Source organism: Drosophila suzukii, unplaced genomic scaffold (genome assembly GCF_043229965.1).
Source record: "Drosophila suzukii unplaced genomic scaffold, CBGP_Dsuzu_IsoJpt1.0 scf_4, whole genome shotgun sequence".
NCBI classification, from domain to species: Eukaryota; Metazoa; Arthropoda; class Insecta; order Diptera; family Drosophilidae; genus Drosophila; species Drosophila suzukii.
In genome coordinates this window covers 2,711,276-2,738,735 of record NW_027255927.1, presented here as the reverse complement: position 1 = coordinate 2,738,735, position 27,460 = coordinate 2,711,276, and the positions used below count along the sequence as shown (strand labels likewise).

General features: G+C 41.3%; 1 protein-coding gene and 1 long non-coding RNA gene across 25 annotated transcripts in view; one reads left to right on the top strand and one right to left on the bottom strand.

Annotated features, from left to right (window-relative positions):
- Nipped-A (Transcription-associated protein Nipped-A) overlaps positions 1–27,460 on the bottom strand; it is a 509,451-nt gene that overhangs the window by 363,565 nt on the left and 118,426 nt on the right. For 22 of the 24 annotated variants that reach the window (XR_011605753.1, XR_011605752.1, XR_011605754.1 and 19 more), the window contains 5 exons: positions 10,085–10,223; positions 6,646–7,018; positions 4,284–4,368; positions 4,086–4,229; positions 3,829–4,032 (listed from right to left, as the gene is read on the bottom strand). Coding sequence is in view for 21 of the 24 variants with exons in the window: in XM_070999194.1 (XP_070855295.1) it covers positions 3,829–4,032; positions 4,086–4,229; positions 4,284–4,368; positions 6,646–7,018; positions 10,085–10,223 (945 nt within the window). In the remaining 3 variants the exon portion in view is untranslated. Of the gene's footprint in view, positions 1–3,828; positions 4,033–4,085; positions 4,230–4,283; positions 4,369–6,645; positions 7,019–10,084; positions 10,224–27,460 lie in introns of those variants that run through there. The other 2 variants (XM_070999180.1, XM_070999199.1) reach the window with 2 other exon arrangements.
- Positions 1–27,460, top strand: part of LOC139354934 (uncharacterized) — a 154,053-nt gene that overhangs the window by 101,002 nt on the left and 25,591 nt on the right. The window lies entirely within an intron of this gene.

Below are 27,460 nucleotides of genomic sequence, written 5' to 3'. Positions count from 1 at the left end.
GGTAAAAATTCTGGATATTAAGTTGGGATTCGGGACTGATGCCATCACTCCCACAGGTTTGGGTGACCCCACTGACATTTTTATACCCGTTACTTGTAGAGTAAAAGGGTATACTAGATTCATCGGAAAGTATGTAACAGGCAGAAGCAAGCGTTTCCGACCCCATAAAGTATATATATTCTTGATCAGGATCACTAGCCGAGACGATCTAGCAATGTCCGTCTGTCCGTCTGTCTGTCCGGATGAACGCTGAGATCTCGGAAACTATGGGAGCTAGGCTATTGAGATTTGGCGTGCAGATTCCTGAGCTTCTTACGCAGCGCAAGTTTATTTCAGTAGAGTGCCACGCCCACTCTAACGCCCACAAACTGCCCAAAACTGTGGCTCCTACAGTTTTGATGCTAGAATAAAAATTTTAACTGAAATGTAATGTTCTTATCAATACCTATCGATTGACCCAAAAAAAGTTTGCCACGCCCACCCTAACGCCCATAAACCACCCACAAACTTCAAAAAATCGTAAATATGAACGTGGATATCTCGGAAACTATCAAAGATAGAGAATTGGGATTTCAGATTTAGACTCCGTAGCCTTATACGCAGCGCAAATTTGTTACGCGAATATGCCACGCCAACTCTAACGCCCACAAACCGCAAAAACCTGTGACGCCCACAATTTTTGGTCTCGTCAATACCTATCGACTGGTCCAAAAAAAAATTTGCCACGCCTAGTCTAACGCCCATAACGCTTAAATCTGTATACCGCCGGTAGGTGGCGCATTTTAATCGCTTTGCTACTTGCATATCTCTATTTAGCTGAGTAAAGGGTACCTGATAGTCGAGGTACTCGACTATAGCGTTCTTCCTTATTTTTAACTTAAATTTGTAATTGGGTATTAATATTTGATTTATTAGAAATAAATAAAACATTTCAGTAATGAGTACTGCCTCCTTTATTACTAATAACTTCATATATCCGGTCCTTCATAGAATAGTTCAGGGAATCTAGGTATTTCAACGAAATCTCGCTCCAAGCACGTTTAATAGCTGCAGGTAATGTTTCCTTATCTTTGTATTGCTTTCCTCCTTCGTATACCTTCCTCGTTAGCCAGCCCCAAACATTTTCAATTACGTTAAGATTTGGAGAATATGGTGGCCAGGTCATGATATTAACGTTTTGACTCGAAATAAACTACTTTACTTCTCGAGCGTTATGAAAAATCTTGTTGAAAAATCCAAGGAATTGGTCCAAAGGGATCATTTAATTTTGGAAATACGGACTCCAACAATGATTTGAAGCGATCGCCGTTCATCTTCTGATCGATACAAATCAAGTCAATTGTTCCATAAAACGTGATGGCACCCCACACCATTACTCCACCTTTTCGGCTGTGGTGGCGACTTAAATATAGCTCATCTTTTCGCAAATCATCTTTTTTCAATTCTAACAATTTGGAGTACTGCTTGTTCAGATAGTGTTCTTTTTTTCCTTTGAAGTTTCTTCCATATTCCTCTGGTTTCTTTAAATATCGATCAACAGTCCTGGAGCTGCGATTTATCTTTTTGGCAATGTTTACAGGGTTTTTACTTTAAATATAGCTCTTAAACAATTTGTGTGTTTTTTTTAATACATACTCAATACAAAAAACTGCACTTGTTTACGCAAGACAAAGAAATCTAAAGTGCGTCTTTTTTAATGACCAACCGAAAACACGCGTGATTGCCATGGAAATTTCTGGAATCTTCGAATGTACAGTTATTTTTTCGCAAATCAACACGCTGTGAGCACATATTTTTCGAGCAAGATTCAAACTCTGATAAGAAAAGCTTTTTGGACAGTTAGATCAAGCATTATTATAAATATAGCATTTTATTTAAAACAAAAGTGGGTGCGTCTAACCTAAGACCAGCAGTGTATATATGCAGTACTGCATAAACTGCATTAAGGGGTCGGAAACGTCTCCTTCATTGACTGAAATCAATATACCCACTGCAAGGATAAAGAAGCACTAGCGCTAAGCATGTGGGCCATCTATGATCCTACAACGGTGTACCTTTTTTTTAAATTTTGTTTTAAATTTTACCCCCAATGTGTAGGGATATTTAAATTTTTGTTGGTTATGATTTGTCCCATAATATAAACATTTTTTATACCCGTTACTCGTCGAGTAAAAGGGTATACTATATTTGTCAGGAAGTATGTAAAAGGCAGAAGGAAGCGTTTCTGACCCCAAAAAGTACATACAAGGATGGTCAAAAGTATTTTCACAAAAAAAAGGTTAAATATATTCATAATTTGAACTTACATCTTGTTAACTTTGGCATCAATGGAAAGGTAATTTAAATGCCGTTTGAATGATACAATACATTTCTTAACACATTCAGTACTTATTGAAAAGGACGAGTTTGTGTGAAAATGTCCTTTTTGAACTTTTTTCCTCGACTTGAAAACTTAAATTTTTTGATGCAAAAAGTTTCTTCAAACAAAAAAAATAGTAACTGCAAAAAGAATTTTTCAAAAATCATTTTGCTTATATTTTTTATGATTTTTTGAAAATGCTTAGAAACATGCATTTTAGGCATATTTTTCTCTTTTTCATACAAATTTTTTCCAACAGTGTCACCTTTAAAAAACCATAAAAAATATAAGCAAAATGGTTTTTGAAAAATTCTTTTTGCAGTTACTATTATTTTTGTTTGAAGAAACTTTTTGCATCAAAAAATTTAAGTTTTCAAGTCGAGGAAAAAAGTTCAAAAAGGACATTTTCACACAAATTCGTCCTTTTCAATAAGTACTGAATGTGTTAAGAAATGTATTGTATCATTCAAACGGCATTTAAATTACCTTTCCATTGATGCCAAGTTAACAAGATGTAAGTTCAAATTATGAATATATTTAACTTTTTTTTTGTGAAAATACTTTTGACCACCCTTGTATATTCTTGACCAGGATCACTAGCCGAGTCGATCTAGCCATGTCCGTCTGTCCGTATGAACGCTGAGATCTCGGAAACTGTAAGAGCTACAATACTGGGATTAGGTATGCAGATTCCTTCCTAACGCCCACAAGGCGCCCAAAACTGTGGCTCCTACAGTTTTTAAGCTAGAATACAAATTTTAACTGAAAAGTATTGTTCTTATCAATACCTATTGATATATCAATACCAAACTTGAAAAAATCGTAAATCTGAACGCGGATATCTCGGAAACTATCAAACATAGAGAAATGGGATCTCAGATTTAAATTCCGTAGCCTTGTACGCAGCGCAAGTTTGTTACGCGAATATGCCGCGCCCACTGTAATGGCCACAAACCCACTCAAACCTGTGACGCCCAAAATTTGCATGCTAGATAAAAAATGTTAACTGAAGTGTATTAGTCTATCGATTGATCCAAAAAAAAGTTTGCCACGCCCACTCTAACGCCCTTAACGCTTAAATCAGTCTACCGCCCACATAACCATATACTGAGATCACGGGTAGGTGGCGCATTTCAATCTCGCTTGCATATCTGCATTTCCCTTTGGTCCCTTTAGCTGAGTAACGGGTATCTGGTCGAGGTACTCGTTCTTCCTGGTTTTTTTTTTGCTTCTTAAAACGTTTGGAGCCGTTTGGGGTCAGTGGGGGAACGTACTGGAACTTAGTGCGCACCTATAATGTTGAGTATAAATTTGGCTATGCGCTGAATACCCTTAAATTTTTATTATTTTCCTTTCTATATCTTTATATAATATAACATAAATACTAAATATAGGGCCCTGCTAATTATTCCAGCAAGGGTTAAACATATTATTTATCACATTATTATTATTTTTTTATTATTACTTACAATGCCACTAAAATGTTCCAATACTTCTTTTTCTTCTTTACTTCTAGATATCAAACCAGAAGTTCTCTGTTGATTTGGATTAACGTTAATGGTATAAATATCTAAAGCCTCCATCGCATAATACACTAATTCGATATAAGAGCATAAGATTTCAGGTCCAAATATCTTTTCATGATTAGCAAGAGTTGTATCAGATACCTGAAACTTTTAGAAACATTGGGAAAAAAATAAAAGCAGAATGAATATTAAAAACATACCTTAGAATTGAAGAAACCCCATGTTATTGTTTTAACTCCACCTACAAGAGTTTTTACTAAGCTCCGAAATTCAGCTACATTTACGGAGTTAACCCATTGTAATCCAGAAGCGGATGCTTTAGCTTGTTCGCTGGACATTTGGTCCTAATTTAAAAAATGTTGGTCATTAAATTGAACGTATTTTTTGTAAGTACATACGTCTTTTAGATCAGGAACATTGATAAGCGACAATGAGACATTGCCGGACGAATTGATCGTAACTCCAGAACTCGGTTGCCCTTTGCTATAATGTTAAAAAAAAAGGCATTTCATTGTTTCTATGTATTACTAAGAGTGCAATCTACACAAAAAAAGACAATTTTTTTAACAACAGTATTTCTAATTTAAAGTGCAATAAACGCAGAGTATTTCTTATTTCTTCAAAAGAAAAATAAATGTTGTATGTTTTAGACTTTTGAAGAAGGTGTTAATGTTAATTTATTTCAGTGGGAAGTTGTAATGTTTAAGGGAAACATATTTGACATACAGATGTGTTCATTAAAATAGCAGTGCGACAGAAGCGAAACTGTATAACGGTTAATTAGCATAGTCCTTTTCGTTAGTTTATCGCTAGTACATTTTTTTGTAGAATGGATCATGGAGATACAAAACCCCATTAGATTTGGTCTGTTTTTGGGTTTCTTTCATATTTTTGCACACGGACACAACATTTTGGTTGTTCACTAGAATATCAGTTTTTGATTTTCTTCCAGGAAAAGTCCCGAAAATGTTTGTAATTTGGTAAAAATGGGTTTTAATGAAGACCATTATAATAAATTGAACCATAATACACTATAAATATAGAAAAAAATTAACTTTAGTGGGTAGAGGACCTCATTGCTTCAAGGGAGAAAGGAAAAATTGATTGAGCTTAGAAAGGAGGGCAAAACGTATCAATTTATTCTGTGTCCCTTAAAATGTCCAGCCAATATGGTTTACAATGCCATAAATTATGAACCGAAGCCCGAAAAACGTTATGCGATACGGAAAACCACAATTATAGAGGACGTTCGCAAAGTGCGCTTCAGCAAAACTTATCCTTTTGCATCCTGTAGGACTATAAAAGCGGATCTGAGCTTGAGAATCAGGGCTGGCACTATTCTCCGAAGTCTGTTCGATGAAAATTTGAATGCTAGAAGTCCACCAAAGGAGCCATTACTTGGTAAAAGACACCCCAAAGACAGGTTGAAGTTTGCCAAAAGCCACTTGAACTAGCCACTTTCAAAAGGCCGATGTATCCTTTGGACAGGTGAGTCTTAGCTGGTGGTTTTTGTTGGAACAGGTTCATAATAATATGTCCGTCGACCACCAAACACCGGGTACCACCCAAAACAAAATCTCAAGACCGTTGAGCAGGTGGCCTTAAAATCATGGTATGGGCATGTTTCTCATACAGCGGTGTGGGCCCCATACGTTTGATCGATGAGATCATGGGCCAACATGTTTTCGTAAATATACTGAGAAACGACATTCTGCCGTAAACTGATGATGAAATGTCCTTTATATGGACATTTCAGCAGGACAATGATCCTAAACACACCAACAAATTGGTCAAGGAATGGTTTAGCCAATAACAAATTGACGTAATGCCGTGTCCAGCACAGTCCCCGGATTTAAATCCGATTGAGAACTTATCGAAGGTCATAAGCGTTATGTTGCCATGAAATCCCCGACTTCTAAGCCGCAGCTTTGGCAAGTTGTGCAGGAGGGTTAGGGTCAGATTTCCCGCTAACGTGGCAAGGACTTGGTAGACTCCATGCCACGTAGGTGTTAGCCTGTAATAGCCAATAAAGGCTATACAATAAAATATTTGGTCGTAATCAAATCGATATTTAGTAGGATTAAGTTATTTATGAGCCATATTGAATTTTTTCATATTTTTGTTTTAGGACTGCTATTTCAATGAACACCATAATTCAGTTTTTCTTTTTTGTTATTATCCATATTTGCTAAAATATTGAAGTACCCAACCCAATAAATAATTAAAACTGTTGTATTTAGGTTTTGTTTCAATGTTGTGTTGTTTTTCGATTTTCACGTGCAGGTCGTATGCACTGCTATTTCAATGAACACAGCTGTATATAAAGTATATATACTACTGATCAGGATTGGCAGCTCATTCGATCTAGTTATATTTGTCTGGCCATCCGTCCGGTAGAAGGCCAAATCTTAAAAAACAAAATAAACCGGAAAAAAATTATTTTTCTTTTCGAAAAATAGGTATACTTCGGTTTTTTGCATTCTTAGCTATTTCGCAGAATCTTTAGTTGATAGCACAAAAATTTTTATGAGACTTTACTCAGAAGGACCGAATTATCATGGAAGAGTAGGAATGGTTCATGGAAATTTTCGGCTAAGTACCTGTGTAATTAGTTAATTTTTATAAAAAAAGAAATAATTTTTCATAATGGATGGTATGGCCTTGCCTGGAATAAAAATGTTGGCTTTACCAAGCCACGAGTAAAAAATTTTTTCAAAGTATTCACCAGTTATCAAAACAGAAATTTAGGATTGTACTTACCATTTTTGAATTATTAATGGAAGCTGCACTTTGGCAATAGTTTCAAATTTTTTTACAAACACTTTTAAAAGTTTTGTAAGTATAGCTCTTGATCTATGAGGCTCTATTTCACTGTGTTGTCGTAAGCAATCAACCAAGTTTAATAAGAGCTTGCAAGACATGGTTTGTATTCCAACGGCAAGTGTTTCATCATGAACATTTTTTGAAAATAGATTTACTGCTTTTGTTAATACGTCTAAGCTCAGGCTTTGGCGAACATGGTGAGCAAGGTCTGCTAATGTTGAATATGCTAAAGGGCGAATAGATTCCAATGTGACGCCTTTTCCGATAAGCAAGTCGTCGTCAAGTAGTTTTTCAATTGAAGGAATGAATTCTATAAAATAAAATATAACTATTAGTGTATGTGCAAAGTTCGAATATACAATTAACTCCCACTTTGAAACGGAATGAAAATATGTTGCATTTTAAATTTTATTCGAATTATAATGGGTCCTTAATAGCTTATTCACATTAATCACTATCTACCGTTTACCGTGTACCTTCGTACATATAAAACAAAAGATTTCATTTCCGATCCCAAGCTGTTTTACATAGTTAGGGTATTCAATTGCGTTGCAATCGTTTGAAAAGTGTAAAAGTGTAAGCAGTTCCAACAACAATTTCCATACAAAATAGTTTTCAAGGCCTACAACACCCCAGCCTATGTATACAAATCTGTTGTACTTGTGTAGAAATAGGGGGTTAATAATAGGTAGGAATTTTATCTAAAATACTAAAAATATACTGAAAAGTTGGGTTTTAATGACAGAAAATATCATAGCCTTCTTTTCACAAAAATTTAAAAGTTGGCGTTATTTTGTACGTCAATTTCCTGCAACGATATTTTAAAATAGAGGGCGTTCACAATTCTCGTCTGGCAAACTTACAAAGTTTACACTTTTGCAACGCAATTGAATACCCTAAGTATTTTTAGTATATTGTGCTCATGCCAAAATAAACAGGAGTTCAAAACGAAAAGAAATCAATTAGGGTATTCAATTGCGTTGCAAAAGTGTAAACTTTGTATGTTTGCCAGACGAGAATTGTGAACGCCCTCTATTTTAAAATATCGTTGCAGGAAATTGACGTACAAAAGAAAGAAGACAAATTTTTTTCTTTTGCATTTAAAATTCAAATTTGTTTCTTTCCTTTCACTGTCATTACCATGGATTTAAACCCAACTTTTCAGTATATTTTTAGTATTTTAGATAAAATTCCTACCCATTATTAACCCCCTATTTCTTCACAAGTACAACAGATTTGTATACATGGGCTGGGGTGTTGTAGGCCTTGAAAACTATTTTGCATGGAAATTGTTGTTGGAACTGCTTACACTTTTACACTTTTCAAACGTTTGCAACGCAATTGAGTTCTTCGAAGTCAAAAACATAAGTGGCGACTGTGCTTTAAGGTACTTTGAGGTCTGGAGAAGTCCCTGGTTCCGGAATTCAGCCTGGTGGTCAAACAATTCGGTGTGTACTGTACCTACAGGTACAGCTATCTTTGGAGGAGTCGCCAGTGTCAAATTATGATGGAACAATTCAGATTTTATTGCGTTCGAAAGATATCTTCCATTCAAATACCTGCTCCGCCCGAAATATTTAATGTACCAAATTCCAGAAGTTTTTGCCTTGAATTGGTAATTAAAGAACTTGTTTCCAATAGACAGAGAACCAATAATAGGACTTTGACTGTGGTACCTGAGTAAAAAAACATGAATGGTATATTACCTAAGCGGTTGGACCTTAACATCGAAGAGAACCCAATGGCATTGAATTTGTTAGCGTAAAGTTTCCTTGCAAGTCCTTCGGTCTATTTTATATTAACTGTTATTATATTCCACCTGGAACTGACTAAATAATTTATAAGCACCATTTGTTTGTGTATCCCTTTTTCATCTCTTTCTTTTACATTGTTTTGGGTGACTTCAGTCTTCTTGGTATTTCTTTATCTCTCCATGACTTTGTTAATGGCTTAGAACTACCATTACAGCGAGTAAACTGTATTCCTATATTATTTCACTCCAAAAGAAACGGTACGAAGAGATAAAAGCTAAGAAAGCCGGTTATTTTTTACTCTTTCAGCCTTGTATTCTCCATTAATTGATATACACGCCTCTAAGAATGCTCCTTACAGGCCTTAACAAACAACAAATTTCTGATCCTTAAGCTTGAAAAATTCGTATAAAATCCGATTTCTGAGGGGTTTTAGAAATAATTTGTATGTTGTAATCGGCAACCGAATCTTAGTTTTGACAATGGTATTTTGTAAACTACTGTAGTAGTCTTTGCTCCAGCTCCTCCTCAAAATTAGTCAAAATTAATTTATAAAGAACATACCATTCCGTTCCAAAAACTCCACTTAGAATGCTCTTTAACAGTATTTTTTTGCGATTTAATGATGACGTAAAATTTAAGCTGTTATCTTTGCAGTCACAATTTCTAAATCAAAGTATTGCAGCTTTTTTAAAAAAGGTCAATTTTTTCAATGTTCATAGTTCTAAAGACAATGTGTCACTTTCGACCATACTTTTAAGCTATGGTATTTCCACAAATTATGTTTATGAAGTTAACTAATTATAATAGCTTATTTCAACTTTTTTTCCTCTAAGCTAGCGGGTTTTTGCTAAAAACGTAGAAAAAGAGTAAGTGCCAAGCTGTGTAACAAAATTAAAATACAAGTTTTCAGTCGCTTTTGCAAAATATTCCGGTGCTCTTTGTCATCTCCAAAATTGTTCTACCCTTAAGAATTCTTATAACTGTACATGACCAATATTAAATTTGTTTATTTGAGGATTTTTTATTTCTTACCACATTAAAATGGTGTGTGTCTGTGCCTAACCGAAGTAAACACTCGCAATAACGATGGTTACTGCGATGCCGGACCACAGGCGATGCGAGAACTGAGCTGAGGTTAATCTAACGTGGTTAGCTGCTAGTTGAGATAGTGTAGGATTACGAGCTCTATTCCCGGAGGTGGAAAGTAGAACCGCGGAGTTATAGGTTGCGTTGATAACTGATTTATTCTATAATTGATACATGTTAATATACTACTTGGAACACGGAAGTTTAGTGTAACGATTAGTGAAATAAGCTATAATCTAGAGTATGTCAGGGAATTTTGATTATGGTAGCAGTTTGCGTAGTTGGCTCGGCTGACACTACAAAATGTGCTGACTGCATTGGCGGGTCAGTTTACCGTTGAGTAGGTGAGACGGTGTGAGTGAGACATATAATATGCTGATCAGCAATTCTCATCTGGATTGGGCGCTACTGAGCGCCTGGTACTGTTCCCTACTTGGCTGCTGCTTGATTTGCTGGGTGTTGGTCATGTTGAGCAACCTTTTCACAGCAATAAGGATTATACTTAAAATTATATCAAATATAATATAGAAACTTACTTTGACGTAAGTCCGTGGCAAAAATATGACGGGCTGCAATTAAGAGCTCTTTCCTGAGATGAGCGGCTTCCTTGGGACAGTTTCTCATCAGATTAAGCATGCCGGTGATTACAGATACAGAGCTGGCGACCACTACTTCCTAAATGAAAAAGGTTACAAAAATTATGAGAGCTGAACACCAGAAAAATATTTTAAACACGAAATGTTGTTTGCTTTTGCAATTGCGGGTAATGACCTTTACAAACAATTCCTCGGAATTGTTGCTCTGAGGTTGAGCTCAGTTATTTTTGGCCACCGTCCAGAACGGTGTGTAAGCTTTGATATTGTCCAACTGCAAAAATGTCTTCAGCGAATATAAAATTATATTTGTGAGCAGGACTTTTCTAATTATTGCTGCTGAACGTGTTGTTACACAGTTAAAGTCTTCTTTGCAATACCGTCGCTACAAGACTTTAATTCTCAACCCGCCTCTTCGCTTAAAGGTAACATTCTGAGTTAATAAGGATTTGCATCGCAAATCAACCAAAAACTGTTATTTTATCCGTGCATAAGTAAAAACAATGGTTACAGTGAGTCCATAAATATTAAATATATGTAAAATATTCGTTCGAAAATATGTAACAGGTAGAAGAACTCTTCAAATATTTATGTGCAGAATCCGTAGTCCGTATAAGCACTAAGATCTTGTAAACTAAAAAAAGCTATAAGGCTTAAATTAAGTTTAAAGATTAAGCAAGTTTATTTCATCCAAGTGCCACGTCCACCCTAACGCCCACCAGCTGCCTAAAACTGTGGCTCCTACAGTTTTGATGTTAGAATAAAAATTTTATCTGAAAGGGGTAGTTCTTATTAACACCTATCGATTGAACCAAAGTTTGCCACGCCCACTTTAACGCCCATAAAATTCAAAATATTGTAAATATGAACGCGGATACCTCGGAAACTATCAATGATAGAGAATTGGGATTTTAGATTTCGATTGCGTAGCCTTGTACGCAGCGCAAGTTTGTAACGCGAATAGGCCACGCCCACAAGCCGCCCAAGTCTGTGGCGCCCACAATTTCCATGCTAGATAAAAATGTTTAACTGAAGTGTATTGCTCTCATCAATACCTATAGATTGCCACGCCCACTTTAACGCCCAGAAGCCGCCAACAAACTTCGAAAAATCGTAAATATGAACGCGGATATCTCGGAAACTATCAAACATAGAGAAATGGGATCTCAGATTTAAATTCCGTAGCCTTGTACGCAGCGCAAGCTTGTTACACGAATAAGTCACGCCCACTCTAACGCCCACAAACCGCCCAAGCCTGTGGCGCCCACAATTTTCATGCTAGATAACAAATTTTAACTGAAATGTATTGGTCTCGTCAATACCTATCGATTGATCCAAAAAAAGTTTACCACTCTAACGCCCACAAACCGCCTAAACCATTGGCGACCACAATTTTTATGCTGGAAACAAATTTTAACTGATATGTATTAGTCTCGTCAATACCTATCGATTGATCCAAATTAGTTTTATGTTGTTTTCTTGAAGGCTGAACCTTAACGGAGAATATGCACCATTGATCACGACAATCCGTTGGTAAATCAAGTCAGTTGTGATACATGGTCAAAACGTCTTAAGTTAAACACAGAACGGACAATTGAATTAAAAGCTATAGTTAATGTGCGCATATCCCGCGCATAACAATTTCCAAAAATTTCTATGCCGTAAAAAAATGCGCATAAGGATAACTTTGGCGATTAATAATCTAACTTCCTCAGTTAGGAACGATTTAGAGAATGAAAGTTTTCTCAACAGAGCATATGTACGTCCTGTCGCTTAGACTATATGGTAGCTCCATGATTAAGTATTGTTAAATGTTATTCCCAGATTAGCTGCATTCACTTAATAACTTTTCGGCGTATGGTTTATATATAATTTTTAGAGTGAAAGTGTTGAAACTTGCTTTATACCAATTACCAAGTTCGGGCCAAAGAGTTAGTGGGATGGCTCGGAGGACGCCGAGCTGAAGGCTACCGAACGGGTCGCAGATTGCGGATAGCGAGCGCCCTGGTTCTCCAGGGTAGCTACGAATAAGCCCCCAACACGAAGCGTAAATAAAGAGCCCCGGACAGTCAGCGGGTATCTGCGCCGTAGCAGTACCGACGTCGCGCTTGTGCTGCCGCCTCCGACAAATAGCGCACACATACCCCCTTCCCACACTCTTTGAACCTACCTCTTCCCTACCCACACAACTCATCTCACCCCGGGCTGGGAAGCTGTGTATCCAAGGTACGCCGCACCATTAACGGCAACCTACTGCTCGAGGTGGCCAAAGGCAGCGCAGAAAGTGCAGAAGCTATGAAGGAGAGCATTGCGAGGGTGTTAGGCGACGCAGCGTCAGTGCGAGCCATGTCGGACGAGACCAAACTGCTCGTTCTGGAGATAAGAGACATCGACTCCATCGCGACGGAGCAGGAAATCTGCGCTGCGATTGCGAGCCAGTATGGTATCGACGCGGAGCGCATCAGCGTTCGGAGTCTGCGTCGAGGCTACGCGGAGTCGCAGTTAGCTGTGATCAGTTTGCCCTACTCCCTGGGGAACGCCGTCCTCCATCGTGGCGAGGTGCGGATTGGATGGACCATCTGCAGGATCCGGGAAAGAACAGGGCCCCCAAGATGTTTCAAATGCTTGGAATCCGGGCATATTTCAGTTAACTGCAAGAGCCTAGTGGACAGGAGCGATTGCTGCATAAGATGTGGTGAAAAAGGGCACAAGGCAGCCAAGTGCAGCAAGGAGGCTTCATGCTTATTCTGCTCTGCGGCAGGAAGAAAGGAGACCAGGCACCAGGCAGGAAGCAGACTCTGCCCAGCCACAACCATCGGGACAGGGAGACCTCGGCCGTCATGCAATTGATTCAGCTAAATCTGAACCATTGTAGGGCCGCGCAGGACCTCCTGAAGCAGACGGTGCGCGAGCTGGGTTCTGAGGTGGCGATACTCAGTGAGCCCTACAGAGTGGAAAGCAGCAGCGATTGGGTCACGGATCGCACAGGCGAAGCGGCACTGTGGCTCTGCGGTGTGAGTGTTCCACCAATGCGGGACACGAGGGCAGTAGAGGGATTTGTCCGAGCGAACGTAGGCGGCACATGGATCTACAGCTGCTACCTGGCCCCCAGTCTATCACTGACGTCCTTTAGCAGGATCCTGGACGAGCTGATCAGCGACCTGAGAGGAAGGAGCAACGTGGAGATCGGAGGCGACTTTAACGCCTGGGCCGAGGAATGGGGCTCCCTCTATACCAACGCCAGGGGGCGCACCATCCTTGAAGCAATTGCGTCACTGGACATCGTCCTGTTGAACGAGGGCTCCCAGCACACCTTCAACAGAGCTGGGGCCGGTTCAATCATAGACCTATCGTTCGCGAGCAGCTCGTTATCCCGTAGCACACGCTGGAGGATAGGCGAGGTGTTCACGGCCAGCGACCATGAAGCCATCCTGCTGACAGTTGGCGGTCCACCGTGCCAAAGCCAGCCGATGACTGGGCCAAGAAAAGCCTACCGCCAGGACACCTTTAGGACACAGACCTTCGCCAGCGCACTGGAGGGATTGGCTGTATCTGAGCTGGACTCGGCAGATGTAGCAGCGAACAAATTGGCAGCCAGACTGGAGGAAGCCTGTGACCAAAGCATGCAGCAGCGTAAGACCTTTCGGAAGCACCACGCGCCAGTGTACTGGTGGAGCGAGGAGGTTAGTCCAGATAGATTCGGGGCAGCAAGAGGGAGAGCTACCTCAAGCTCTGTGACGAGCTGGAAAACGACCCATGGGGAAGAGCCTACAAGACGGTGGTCAAGCGTGTGAGTGCCGGCAACAGGTCGCCTACTGACCCGGCGGTCCTGGAAGGCATTGTCCAAGTGATGTTGCCAGAGGGTCGCCGCCATTGCATCCCCCGATGGACGCGACAAATTGGGAGCCAGATATGTCCGGTCACGGAGACGGAACTATTGTCTGTGCCAAGGAACCTGAAGAGCAGGAAGGCACCCGGGCCGGATTTGGTCCCGAACAGGGCAGTGAAGACCCTGCTATCCCTCCATCCGGGCGCGGTAGCATCGCTCTACAACTCGTGCCTGCTGGAAGGGACCTTCCCCGACAGGTGGACGCGTCAAAAACTAATGCTCCTGCCGAAGCCAGGGAAACCTGCGGGCGAAGCTTCTTCCTATAGACCCATCTGCCTGCTGGACACTATAGGCAAGGTCTTCGAAAGGGTCATTGCAACAAGGCTTAACGCTGTGGACTCTCTTCCAACCAGTACGGTTTCCGGAAAGGGAAATCTACACTGGACGCGATAGAGGGTCAACAACATTGCTGCTAAAGCCATCGCTGGTACCAGATGGAAGGGTGGGACGAAAAAGTATTGTCTAGTGGTCACGCTGGACATACGGAACGCGTTCAACTCAGCCGATTGGGGGAGGACACTGGAGGCACTTCGGTCCTTCAACATCCCGGAATACCTGCTGAATGTAGTGCACAGCTATCTCAGCAAAAGGGAGCTGGTCCTAGATACCTTTGTGGGCCCCAGGACTTACGAGGTGGCAGCCGGTGTTCCTCAGGGCTCGGTACTGGGCCCTCTGCTTTGGAACTCGATGTATGACGGAGTTCTGAAGCTCCCACTGCCGAGCAGCGCCAACATTGTTGGCTTTGCAGATGACGTAGCGTTGGTTGTGGTGGCCAAGGAAGTTGCTGCCGTGGAGGCAGCTGCAAACTGCGCAATTTGAGCAGTGGAGGAGTGGCTCGCAGTGGAGGGCCTAGAGCTGGCCTCACACAAAACTGAAGCGGTGCTGATTTCAAGCAGGAAAGCAGTGGAGTCGGCGCATACTCAGATCGGAGGGACAACGATAACTTCTCAGCGTGCCATAAGGTTCCTGGGAGTCATGCTGGACACCCACCTCTCCTACCGCGAACACCTGGAGTTCGTAAACAAGAAGGCAAGCGAAACCACAGGATCGCTCTGCAGGATCCTGCTGAATACCAGGGGACCGAAGCAGGACAGACGCAGGCTCCTCGCGACTGTTTTCAAGTCGCAGTTGCTGTACGCTGCTCCAGTGTGGGCTGAGGCCACTGCTGTGAGCAGCTACATGCGAGGTGTTAACTCGACGTACCTCCTGTGCGCCGTCAGAATTTCGAGTGCCTTCAGGACGATCTCGGACGACGCAGCCCTTGTCATCGCAGGCCAAGTTCCCCTGTGTGAACTGGTGGGGGAGGCCAAGAAGATTCGCGCGGCTCTAGCAGGCGAACAGGCGGACCACAGTACCAAGACCGAGGTGAAGAGAATGGCCAGGATGCAGAGCGTCGTCAACTGGCAGGCAGCCTGGGACATCTCCAGCAAGGGTCGCTGGACGCACCAGCTCATCCCCAGCATAGAGCCATGGCTAAATAGGAAGCACGGCCAGGTGGATTTTTACCTCACGCAGGCGCTGAGTGGACACGGCTGCTTCCGAAGCTTCCTTAAGCGATTCGGGCACGACACGGAGGACGGTTGCCCAGAGTGCGGCAGTGGCATTGTCGAGTACACTCAGCATGTCCTTTTTGAATGTCGCCACTTTGGCTATGACCGCCAGATACTCATGGAGACCACCGGGGCAAGAGTTCGGCCAGAAACTTTTGTGCCCCTCATGCTGCTGAAGGAGGCGAATTGGGAAGCGACGGCAGCCTACGCAGCGAGCGTACTGCGAACGTTGCGTCGCACCGACAACGAGAGGAGAGAAACTACAGCCCAGGTGGCTACCATTGCGAGAAGCAATACCTCGCAACCACGGCCCCCTACTCCTGTTCTTGAACTCACTTTTACTTGTATATAATTGTAGAGAATAAATGAATATAAAAAAAAAAAAAAACCCGGGCTGGACTAAGGTGTCACTCCTACCGTGCCGAGAGTCAATCTGGCTGGGAGCCCGAGATATCAAAAAACTCAGTCTCAAACGGTGAGCTCAGGCAAGTGGCGACTGTTCTAAGTCAGCCTTACCCGGGTACAGCGGATCTCTGCCTGGGTGGACCTGTCCCTTCTCCGCAGCTCGTGGGAATACATATGGAGAACTTAACAAATAACAACAAAAAAAAACAAGAAAGGAAGTTAGCTTCGGCAAGCCGAAGCTTATATACCCTTGCAGCTATAATTATTAAATTTAAAAAAAAAAAAATATATTCCCAATAGTATAAGATAATATGTCAAAAAACACCGAAGCTATAATTTGTTTCATATTATTTTCCTACCAATTTTCCGATCGTTCCTATGGCAGCTATATGACATAGTCGTCCGATTTTGATAAAATTAAATTCGAAATTCAGAACTAATTAAAAAATATTATTTCCAAGCGTAGGAGGTTATATGTTAAAAAACACCGAAGCTATAATTTGTTTCATATTATTTTCCTACCAATTTTCCGATCGTTCCTATGGCAGCTATATGATATAGTCGTCCGATTTTGATAAAATTAAATTCGAAATTCAGAACTAATTAAAAAATGTTATTTCCAAGCGTTGGAGGTTATATGTTGAAAAACACCGAAGCTATAATTTGTTTCATATTATTTTTCCACCAATTTTACGACCGTTCCTATGGCAGCTATATGATATAGACTTCCGATTTTGATAAAATTAAATTCGAAATTCAAAACTAATTAAAAAATGTTATTTCCAAGCTTAGGAGGTTATATGCTAAAAAACACCAAAGATATAATTTTTTTAAATTTGTTTTTCCTATTATTCTTATGGGAGCTATAAGATATAGTTGTCCGATCCGGCTGGTTCCGACTTATATATACTACCTGCAAAAGATATAAGACTTTTAGGAAAGTTTCAGCCCGATAGCTTTAAAACTGAGAGACTAGTTTGCGTAGAAACGGACGGACAGACGGACAGACGGACATGGCTAGATCGACTCGTCTAGTCCGATTACCATAGTCCCTGTGACGCCTACCCCTGCCAAGGCCAGCGAACAACGCAGCCGGCTAAGCCCAACTCACCATAACGACAAGCCCAAGCCTCCCACCAGCGTAGGTGTGGCTAACCAGCTACTCCAACCTGAGTGGATCCCCAAAACCGGTCTCGTGGTGAGTACCAGAGGAAAGGAGTTCAAGAGGGTACCACCTAACCAGGCAGGACCTCTTGAACGTAAGAAAGCTTTCCGGATCCTCAAACGGCTGGCCACCAACCCGATACGTGAGGATCAAACGTCAAAATTGGATTACCTAAAAATCCAAGAGGACATAGTCTGGGCAAAGGCGGTGAGACAGCTCAACAAGCGAGCAAGAAGGCCAGAGTAACCAACCGCGGCACATGGTCGATATCCTTTGCTGAAGTAGGAAAGGATCGGAAGATCATTGGAGTCATCGACCAGAGCGATGAAGGCGGAAGGATCCCAAGGAACCAATGGGGTCTGATTAGACGGGCCCTTGCGTCAGTGGCCTTGAAAGTGCTGGACGAAAACCCAGGTCCGCCACCCGATTGGGCAGATGCGTAGTGGTATCAGGGCAATGTTAAGTTGATCGCCTGTGAAGACGAGAGATCGGCAGCACTTTATAAGGCTGCCATTAACAAGGTCGGCGAGGTCTACCCCGGGGCCAACTTGGCAGTTTGCGAGGCCGCTGACATCCCGTATCGACCGAGAGCGAGTGTGTGGCTGCCGTCGGAACCCTCGGAATCAGAGGCTATACTCAGCCTTCTGACCAGGTTCAACCCAAAGCTTCCAACAGCCGGTTGGACGGTGGTCAAGGTGGAGAAAACCGAGCGCGTCACCATAAACGTGGTAATTCTCTTGAGCCAGGCCTGCTTGGAACTCCTCGCAGCCCTACAAAACCGGGTGAACTATGGGTTTGATAAGGTGCAACTACGCATCTACGACACAGATAAGGTAGCGGCAGACAACCTGGCTGCCTGAGCGTCATACGCGAACCCCCGAGCGACGACGAATTGGAGCATGAGGAGGCCATCCTCACTAGCTACGTGTCAACCGACTCGGAGCTGACAGAGAGTCCTCATTCAAGAGCCATGAATTGTTGGAAACAACATCTGTGGCTTATCAACCCCCCTAAACAAGGTTTTTTTCACCAAGGGTAAGGGTAAAACCAGAACCTGCATTTATATTCCACAGTTTAGCGAGGCAACCTCACCACGGTCATACTGGAGCTAAACGAACACTTTCATCACACCATAGCATCATTCTATCTTGCTCACTTGCCATTACCAAACACCAAAACACAACAACTCATCCACACCCACTCATCCTGGGTGGGGACGCTAACTCACACCACACGCAATAAGGAAGTACAAACACAAACGAAAGGGGTGAGTTACTCTAAGACTAACTCCTTCAATCAAATTTATTCATCTGCAACAAAGGTAATGACCCAACATTCATCACTAGAAATAGGAGGGAAGTCTTAGACATTACACTAATATCTGATCCCCTACTTAACCAGCTAGAAGCGTGGAAGGTGGGGATCGAGCACTCATTCTCAGACCACCACATCAATAGGAACCTACACGCTCCACCGACGCACGTACGCAACGGTCAAGAATTAGATAACCTAGTTAACACTTTTACTGATATCTGGGGTGAGGCCTTAAAAAAGGCCCTGGCAAACCATAAAAGAGAGTGTAGAACTTACTTCAATAGAGCTAAATACAACAATAACAAATCTTCCTGGAATTTATACCATACAAAACTAAGCCTGTACAGAAAGGAAATTAGAATATCAAAACGAAGAGCTTGGGCTAATTTCTGCAGTAGCATAGAATCTACTGCGAAACCATTGGCTACCTAAAAACCAATGCTGACAGCTGGACGGAAAACAGTCAGGAAACCCTTGAACTACTGTTAGACACCCACATCCCTAAAAATACCCATGCAGTGGAGGACCTCTACATAGAAGAAAACTTAGACGACCAGAGTATAGACAACATCTCAAACCCTGGTCGCATTCAATGGGCTGTTAACTCTTGAAGCCTTTGAAATCCCCCGGCGCGGACGGGTTCTTCCCGGCCTAACTACAACGGACACTAGATAAATCCCTACCCTGGCTGACATCCATCTTCCACGGCTGCCTTGCATTAAAACAACATTCCATCAAGGTGGCTGGACGTTAAAGTAATTTTTATACCGAAAGCCGGCAAACCCTCCCACACCAACCCAAAGGACTTTCGCCCGATTAGTCTCTCTTCCTTCTTGTTGAAGACCCTGGAAAGGCTAATCGACACCCATATCAGGCTAAACATCGACCAAAGCCTACTCTCTGATGCATAGCACGCGTACCGCAAGTGTAGATCAACAGATACCTCCCTCCACTCTCTAGTTTTCAGTATAGAGAGAGGTTTCCGCAATAAGGAATACTCTCTGGCAAAAGCTCTTCTGGACAGACAACATCCTAGATCGCACTTGCAAAGCGGCCATAGCCCTCTTCGCTTGTAAAAAAGCCATAGGGAGGAAGTGGGGTTTCTCCCCCATGCTAGTTCACTGACTATACACTGCAATAGTCAGGCCCATTCTCCGCTACAGAAACATTGTATGGTGGCCTTGCCTAGAAAAGAATTGGCGCTTCGCACCACCGCCACTGATGCACTAAACACAATTCTCTACCTCCAACCCCTGGACCTACTTGCCAAAAGCTGGGCATCTGCAACAGCGCTGAGGCTCCGCGAAGCAGCGGCATGGACAACAGGCTCTACGGGTCACTCAAATATCCTATCAAAACATACATCCTTACCACGTAGTACAGACTACGTTCAACCCATAGTCAACATCGAAACCCGTACAGACTGGGACAACCTCCCACACCAATTCGAAAACGCCGTCAACATATACACAGACGGCTCCAAGCTTAACTCCCAAACAGGTGGGGGTGTCTTCTCTCCGGAACTAGACATAAAAGTCTCATTCCGCCTACAAGACCACTGTAGTGTTTTCCAAGCGGAAGTCATGGCAATTCAGGAAGCCATTACCCACCTGGACACGTCAGTACATCATGACATACATACTTTCATCTTCTCGGATAGTCAAGCAGCCCTCAGGGCCCTCGACTCCTACACAACGAACTCAAAAACAATCTCTGAATGCCGCAAATCTCTTAAGGATATGGCCACTCATCTGAGAATCAACCTCATCTGGGTGCCTGGACATCGCAATATTGAGGGCAACTGCATAGCACACGAGCTAGCAAGACAAAGGGCAACCGCCGACATCCTTCGCGATAAGGACACGGTGGGTATGCCCATGGCTACCTGCAAGCTCCATCTCAGACTTGCCACAGTTCTAGACTCACATGGCCAAACTACAACTCGAAAAGAACAAAAACTCTCCTACAATGTAGCAGGGAGGACGTCTCCACTCTCCTAAATGCCCTCACGGGCCACTGTCTTATAGGGACTCATGCGCACAGGCTGGGACTCAGTAACCACGACTTCTGCCGCAGCTGAAAACAGATAGACGAAGAGGAGAGCATCGAACACCTCCTATGCTTCTGCCCAGCGCATAACCTAAAGCGCTTTCAAACCCTACGTAGCTACACACTTCCGAACCTTTCGGCCATTCAAGGCGTAAGAATTCAAAAACTCTTATATTTATATATATTTCGCGAAAGCAAATAACCCATGAGCTAGGGAAAAGGATCTAATCAGAGATCATGTGGTATCACAATGGGCCCAATGTGGCCTAAGTGTGGGGATTAGTATCTAATCTCCAACCACTTCTACCTACCTACCTACCCATTACCAAGCACTTCGATTTCTTGGGATTTATACCCAAACCATTTTCCTCTGTTCACTTTTCAATTTGTGAAAACATTTTATTACCTATATGGGCACAGGCATGTATTTAAGTTAAGGGTCTACTAACATGTATTTGGACATCGTCAGCATATAAATGTACTTCACACTCAGACAGGATACTAGGGAGATTATATACATATATAGAAAACAATAAAGGACCTAGCACAGATCCGTGTGGCTCGCACTCTCCTGGATAAGTTCCGGAGAGAAGTAACTTGCGTCCCAAAGACGACTGATTGATACCTATTCGTTAAACACGACCTAATTGCTATAATACAACTCCTTTTCTCACGCAATCCAGATTGTTTTTCATTAAGTAGAGAATTATTAGCTAAGTTAAGTTAAATCTGTAAGGACAAGGTTTTCAAAGACTTTTGATAAAAAAAGGTAATATTGAAATAGGCCTATAGTCATTTTTTAGTCTAGCAATTGGGAAAATTTTGGCATTTTTCCATATTGTCGGAATTGAAGACGTGGTAAAAGTCGTGTTAAAAATATATGTAACTTGGGGCACCATTAAGGGGAGCAAAAGCTTATCAAATTTTGGACTCATATTATCGAGACCTACAGCATTAGACTTGATTTGCAGAATATTAGCTAGGACATCACTTTGGTTTATACATATAAAGCTAAAACTAGTATGACAGAGGGGTTGAGTATCCAGGTACGGATTGCATGTTGCTTCAGGTACATCTATTTCCAAAAACTTTTTGTTTATTAAATCGACGACCACCTCATACTCTGTCTATTGTTTACATATTCCACTACCTAACCGTTTTAGTTTGCTCCATCTGTTTTTAACACAGTTATTAAATTAAAATAAAAGAATTGATTTTGCTGTCAAAGGTCAAATCGTATGTTAAAAATATTAAGTCCTGAAGAAGGCTGGTACAGAAACCTGGTCATAATGTATGATTTTGCTAGGGTCATTGATAAGAAATAAGTCAAGTAAAGTATCACAGTGGCTGCTTTAGTGCGAGGAAATCGTTTCGTTTACGGAATATAGACCTAGAGATTTAATGTTATCCACGAGATGGCTTTCTGACAATAGGTTGCTGTTGAAATCGCCTGCCAATATGATGTCGGTGTACTCCAATGAAATGTCTGAAACAACATTAAGAAATGACCCGTACTCAATTGTCCGATTCGGTCTATATATGCAACCTACAATTCAGCTTTATAATTCATCTTCACATTCACATATATTGCAACACCTCCTGCATGACCAGTACGATCGGACCAATAAACATTAAAGCCTTCACAAACAATAGACGAATCACATAAATCATGTTCAAACCACGTCTCAGACACACATATCACATCGACATTAGACTGGGTGAAAAGGAATCTAAACTCATCAATCTTCTTTAACAGACTTTGTGCATTTAAGTGAACGATTTTGGGACCATTTTTATAACTACTTATGGTTTATATCATGGCACTAGCTGTGTAACAAACTTCCTCATCCTGCATTGTTGTTATCAATGATTATTAGGGGCGCAATCTCAATGTTCAAACCGTAAGTTATAAATTTCTTAAAGTGAACTATTTTTAAACCTATCTTAATTAAGAGAATACAATTTATAAGCTGAAAAACGAAAGCTATCAGCTTCAGGTCCAGCCGAAGCGTTGTAGAAAGTGGATCAGGCGAATGATTAATGGACGAAAGTTCCTCCATGCTGTTAATGGAAAAGACACCCTCTCTTCCAGTGCAGCGTACGTGCACAAGGCCGCGTCGTGTAAAGACAGCCGTAAGGACTTTATGCTTTTTTATACGCATAGCCTTTTTAAAGATGAGATAATGCTCTTTTAACAATTCTTGTGCTCGCGCCTGTACATTCCGATTTGACCAAGCAGCTTGATCTTTTCGCGTGGGTTTTACGTTTTAATTGTTATTACTGGATCCACATGTGTTTGTTGTGATTTCCTTGCTCGGAAGATATCGGAGAGTTTTGGTGGTGGAGATTAAAGCATAGCTTGTGATAGAGTGTTCTGAGATCTTCACCTTCGACACAGGGAACTCCATAAATCCTCAGGTCACATGAGCTAGACTCCCTTCATTGCGTTGCCATCCTGGCCTCCGCACCCAACCTCTCACCTGCTGCTTGTAGATTTTCTACCTCCCGGTTCAGCGTCGCAATCCGCTAACCCATTCGGTCCCTCATGGAGCGAGGATCGGCAACCTCGCGCTCCAACGTCAGGACACGAGCATCCATTTGCTTTAATTCCCCGGAGATCATGACCAAGCGATCTATAAGGCGGCTGAGCAATTCGCTGTCCAGTTTCCCGATCGGTCGACTCAATTTTCTCGGTTTGTTCCTCGAATTTACATCCGAGATGCGTTCGCTGGCATTTCCAGCATTGTTGCGGGTACGTTTAGTGGGTGGAGCAGAAAAACCCATTGATTTGATTAAAGTTAGGTGTATTTGTCGGTTGTGTTTGTATTGTATCTTTCAGATTTAATCTTTAAGTTTAAAATGTAGCTTAGCTTGCAACCACTCATTGCTTTACCGACAAACTGTCTTATCGACAATAGAGAAAAGTTGCCTTATCAGCGATAGCGTAGCTGATGGGGCAACCCTTTTCTCTCTTGCACGCACAACCGCAAGAAATTATTTTCCGATTTACAGAGTCAACTTCGTTTGTTAGCACTATGTTGTGTTGTTCGCGGATAGAGCTGGTAATATATTAGGCGGCTATAGACTTTCTTGAATTTTATAAATGTTATTTTCCATGGAGTATCGTTAATTTTATAGAGCGTTCAATAATGCGACAGAAATACAGAAACATATAAGCCTTGCCCTTCTGTCTGTCCGTTTGTTTGTCTGTCTGTCTGTCCGTCCGTATGAACGCTGTGATTTCGGAAGCTATAAAAGCTAGATATTTGGGATTTGGCATGTTTCGTGATTCGTGAGCTTCTTGCCCAGTGCAAGTTCTAACGCTAACAAATGACTATAACACTAAAACCAGTCTAGCCCCCACATTTTTAATATCTTGTAAAAATTTAAGTAAGAGTATGTATTTATTATCAATACCTATCTACACGGCAAATGTTATTAAAATAAGACAACTCGTTAATAAGTTAAAGCCAAATATTGATCGATATTGGAGCAAATTAGCTGTTTTCACTAATATAACGAGTATCTAATAGTCGAGGCCATCGACTGTAGCGTTTTCTCTTGCTTTTAAAACAGAAGATGGGCATTTTAATTCGTTAGTTGCTTTAAGAATTCTCTTGGATTAATGCATATTTAAATTTTTCTTTAGCATTGAAAACGGAGGAGGTAAAGTTCAATACATATAAAGTTTTTAGATCAAATCGAATTGAACGAATTTATTTATTTCCCTTGTTGAGTTCAGCGACTTGTTTTTTTATTTTTCTCCACTTCTTTTAAGGTAAAAATTTTATTTTTTAATAATATTTCCTTTTTTCTTGAAAAATTTGGTCGATTAAATTAAAAGGATTTTTATACCCTTGAAGAGGGTCGGTCTAGCAATGTCTGCCTGCCTGGATTTCTGTCCTATGTTTCTATGCAAAGTAGTCTCTCAGTTTTTAAGACATCCCTATGGCTTCCCAAAACTTCTCTTTTCTATTACAGGTAGTATATAAGTCGAAACAAGCCGTATCGGACAACTTTATCCAAAAGCCTTCTAGGAATGACAACAGTTTGTTTTATTACTTACTACTTATTTCTTCTCTTGGATATATCATTCTTTTAATATTTCAAACTTTCGAATACAATTTAAGTCATGATTTCTAGAATTCATTTTGTGTCTGGGCCTTTACTCTTGGATATAGGGTATTCTGGAAATCGTTAAGTTTCTGTAAGTAGTCCTCTTCTGTGTTATAGTTAATTTTTTCAATTAAATATATGTGTTTTCCCTGAAAATAGTTGGTGGTGCATGTTTAGTAACGGAGTGTATGTTCTGTTATAGGTGGTTAACGTTTCTAATAATATGTCTTCATGATTACATTCCAGCCTTTCGCCTTTCTGTTTCAGATGATAATTCAGTAAGCGCTGTCAGATTTATAGAATTTTTCGATCATTGTTAAGTTAGTCTGGCCATTTATAGTATAATTATCCTTGTGAACTATTTGTAATGATCGTTCCGGAATTTCGGTTTTTTCATGTTTAGGCTTAGGTTGTCTTTCATCACATTTCATTATCACATGAACTAATTATTTGCGTGATCTTTTGCTTCATATATGAAAAGTAAATGGTTCTTTTCAGGTGGGTTAAAGTTTCTTCTATTCCACGATGATTACTCTTCTGATGGTAATCCCTAAATACCGTCTCTTGTTACACCTGTCCAATTTGTGGTCCTTAAAGTTTTGGACGTAAACTTTTTTATCGATTCAAAAATTGTGTTGGATGCTAGGATTGCATGTAAGCTGTTCGGTGTTAGGATTTCTTTTAATATTTCAGTTATAGTTTGAAGATTAAACATTACTTTCGCCACAGTGCGTCATTAACCGAGTCAGAGGTGTGTGACGATTTGAAGACCAAGTGTAGGCCAGCATTTCTTTTTCCACCGTAGAGTATTGTTCTTCTCTTTTGTTGAGCGTTCTACTTGCGAATAAAACCGGTCTATCTGAACAAATGGTTCCTCGCGACAAGAATATGAATGGTTTCCTAAAATGGGGTATTTTAGTAAAGGGTCGTTACACAACAAGGTTTTACAAATTTTGAAAGATTTTGTAAATTGTTCCGTTAACAGTACCGCGGCTTTAACTTTTAACTGTTGCGTCATGGGCTTAGTAATTTTTGCAAAGTCCAAAATGAACTTTCTATAATAGCCCAAAAGACTCAGGAATGATTTGATCTCCCTCTTTTTTATGTTCTTGGTGTTGGCCGTAATAAATTTGTAGTGCCCCCCTTGTGCCGTAAAGGCAGTTTTGGGTGTATCCTGGGTTCCATCTCAACTTTATGGTACCCCTTAGCCAGATCTAGGGCCGTGAAATATATTTGCTATCATTTACTATTTTCTAAGACTAAAACTACTGTTTCTAAAATCGAACACCATCCTCAACTTTTTTTTTTAGAAGCGTCCAGTTTCTTGAAAACATGTAATACTGGAAGACTCCAGGGCGAATGGCTGTGCTTAATGATATTTTGGTCTAGAAGTTTGTTTATGTCTTTGAATTTCTGCTGCTTCCCTGAGGCTGAGTCTGAATGTTCTACAAATGTTCTCCTTTTAAAAAATTACCTAAGTAAATTAAGGTATTTTATTGATTTGAAAACTTTAAAATTATATATAAAAGTGTTTTAAATGTTAAAAGGGTATATTGAATTCGGCGAAAAAACCGTAACAGCTAGAAGAAAGCGCTTCCGACGCCATAAAGTAAGTATAATATATATGTTCAATAATGTTTTCTGAAATATATTGCTTTCGTCTTTACTTATTGACTTTAAAAAAGGTTTGCCACGCCAACACAGGTGTGGCGCCCACAGTTTTAATGCTAGAATTTTAGCTGAAATGGTTTGGTCTCGTACTTACCTATTAACGGGTATCTAATAGTCGAGACTCCAAGTTTAGCGTTCTTCCTTGTTTTTTAACTGAAAACAAGGAAGAACGCTATAGTCGAGTACCTCGACTATCATATACCCGTTACTCAGCTAAAGGGACCAAAGGGAAATGGAGATATGCAAGCAGCAAAGCGAGATTAAAATGCGCCACCTACCGGCGGTAGACAGATTTAAGCGTTATGGGCGTTAGAGTAAGCGTGGCAAATTTTTTTTTGGGTTTTAGTTAACATTTTTATTCTAGCATCAAAAACAGTTTTGGGCGGTTTGTGGGCGTTAGAGTGGGCGTGGCACGCTGCGTAAGAAGCTCAGGAATCTGCACGCCAAATCTCAATAGCCTAGCTCTTATAGTTTCCGAGATCTCAGCGTTCATCCGGACGGACGGAAAGACGGACAAACGGACATGGCCAGATCGACTCGGCTAGTGATCCTGATCAAGAATATATATACTTTATGGGGTCGGAAACGCTTCCTTCTGCCTGTTACATACTTTCCGACGAACCTAGTATACCCTTCTACTCTACGAGTAACGGGTATAAAAATAACTAAATCTGCATATGCATTTACGTATTTTTAAAAAGTGTATACTGCCGACTGCATACCGGCTAGCCGCCAACTGCCAACCGCCTACCTCTAACCAATCACCAACCAACCGCTAGGAGGTGCCAAACTACTGCAACGGCGCTCATCCCAACATGACATCAACGGCACTCACTCCAAGGACTACAACAACGCTCACCCCAAGACGACTGCAACTGCGAGGGACGCCGCAGCTTATTAATTCTCCCTTTTTGTTTTCTCATTTGCAAGATTATACTACTGCGGCTGACTACCTTCTAACCCCGACGCACTACCGAGGCTTGGGGGTTCGATGTCGTTATGTGCCTGCAACTGCTGAAGTGGACATCGCCTTCAGTTTGATCTGGGTCAACCGTGGTCAACCGCCAATTGGACACTGGCATGGCACGTAAGAGGGGCAGATGACCACAGGAGCTTTCCGCACACCGCCAACCAACCGCTTACTGCCAACCACCTACTGC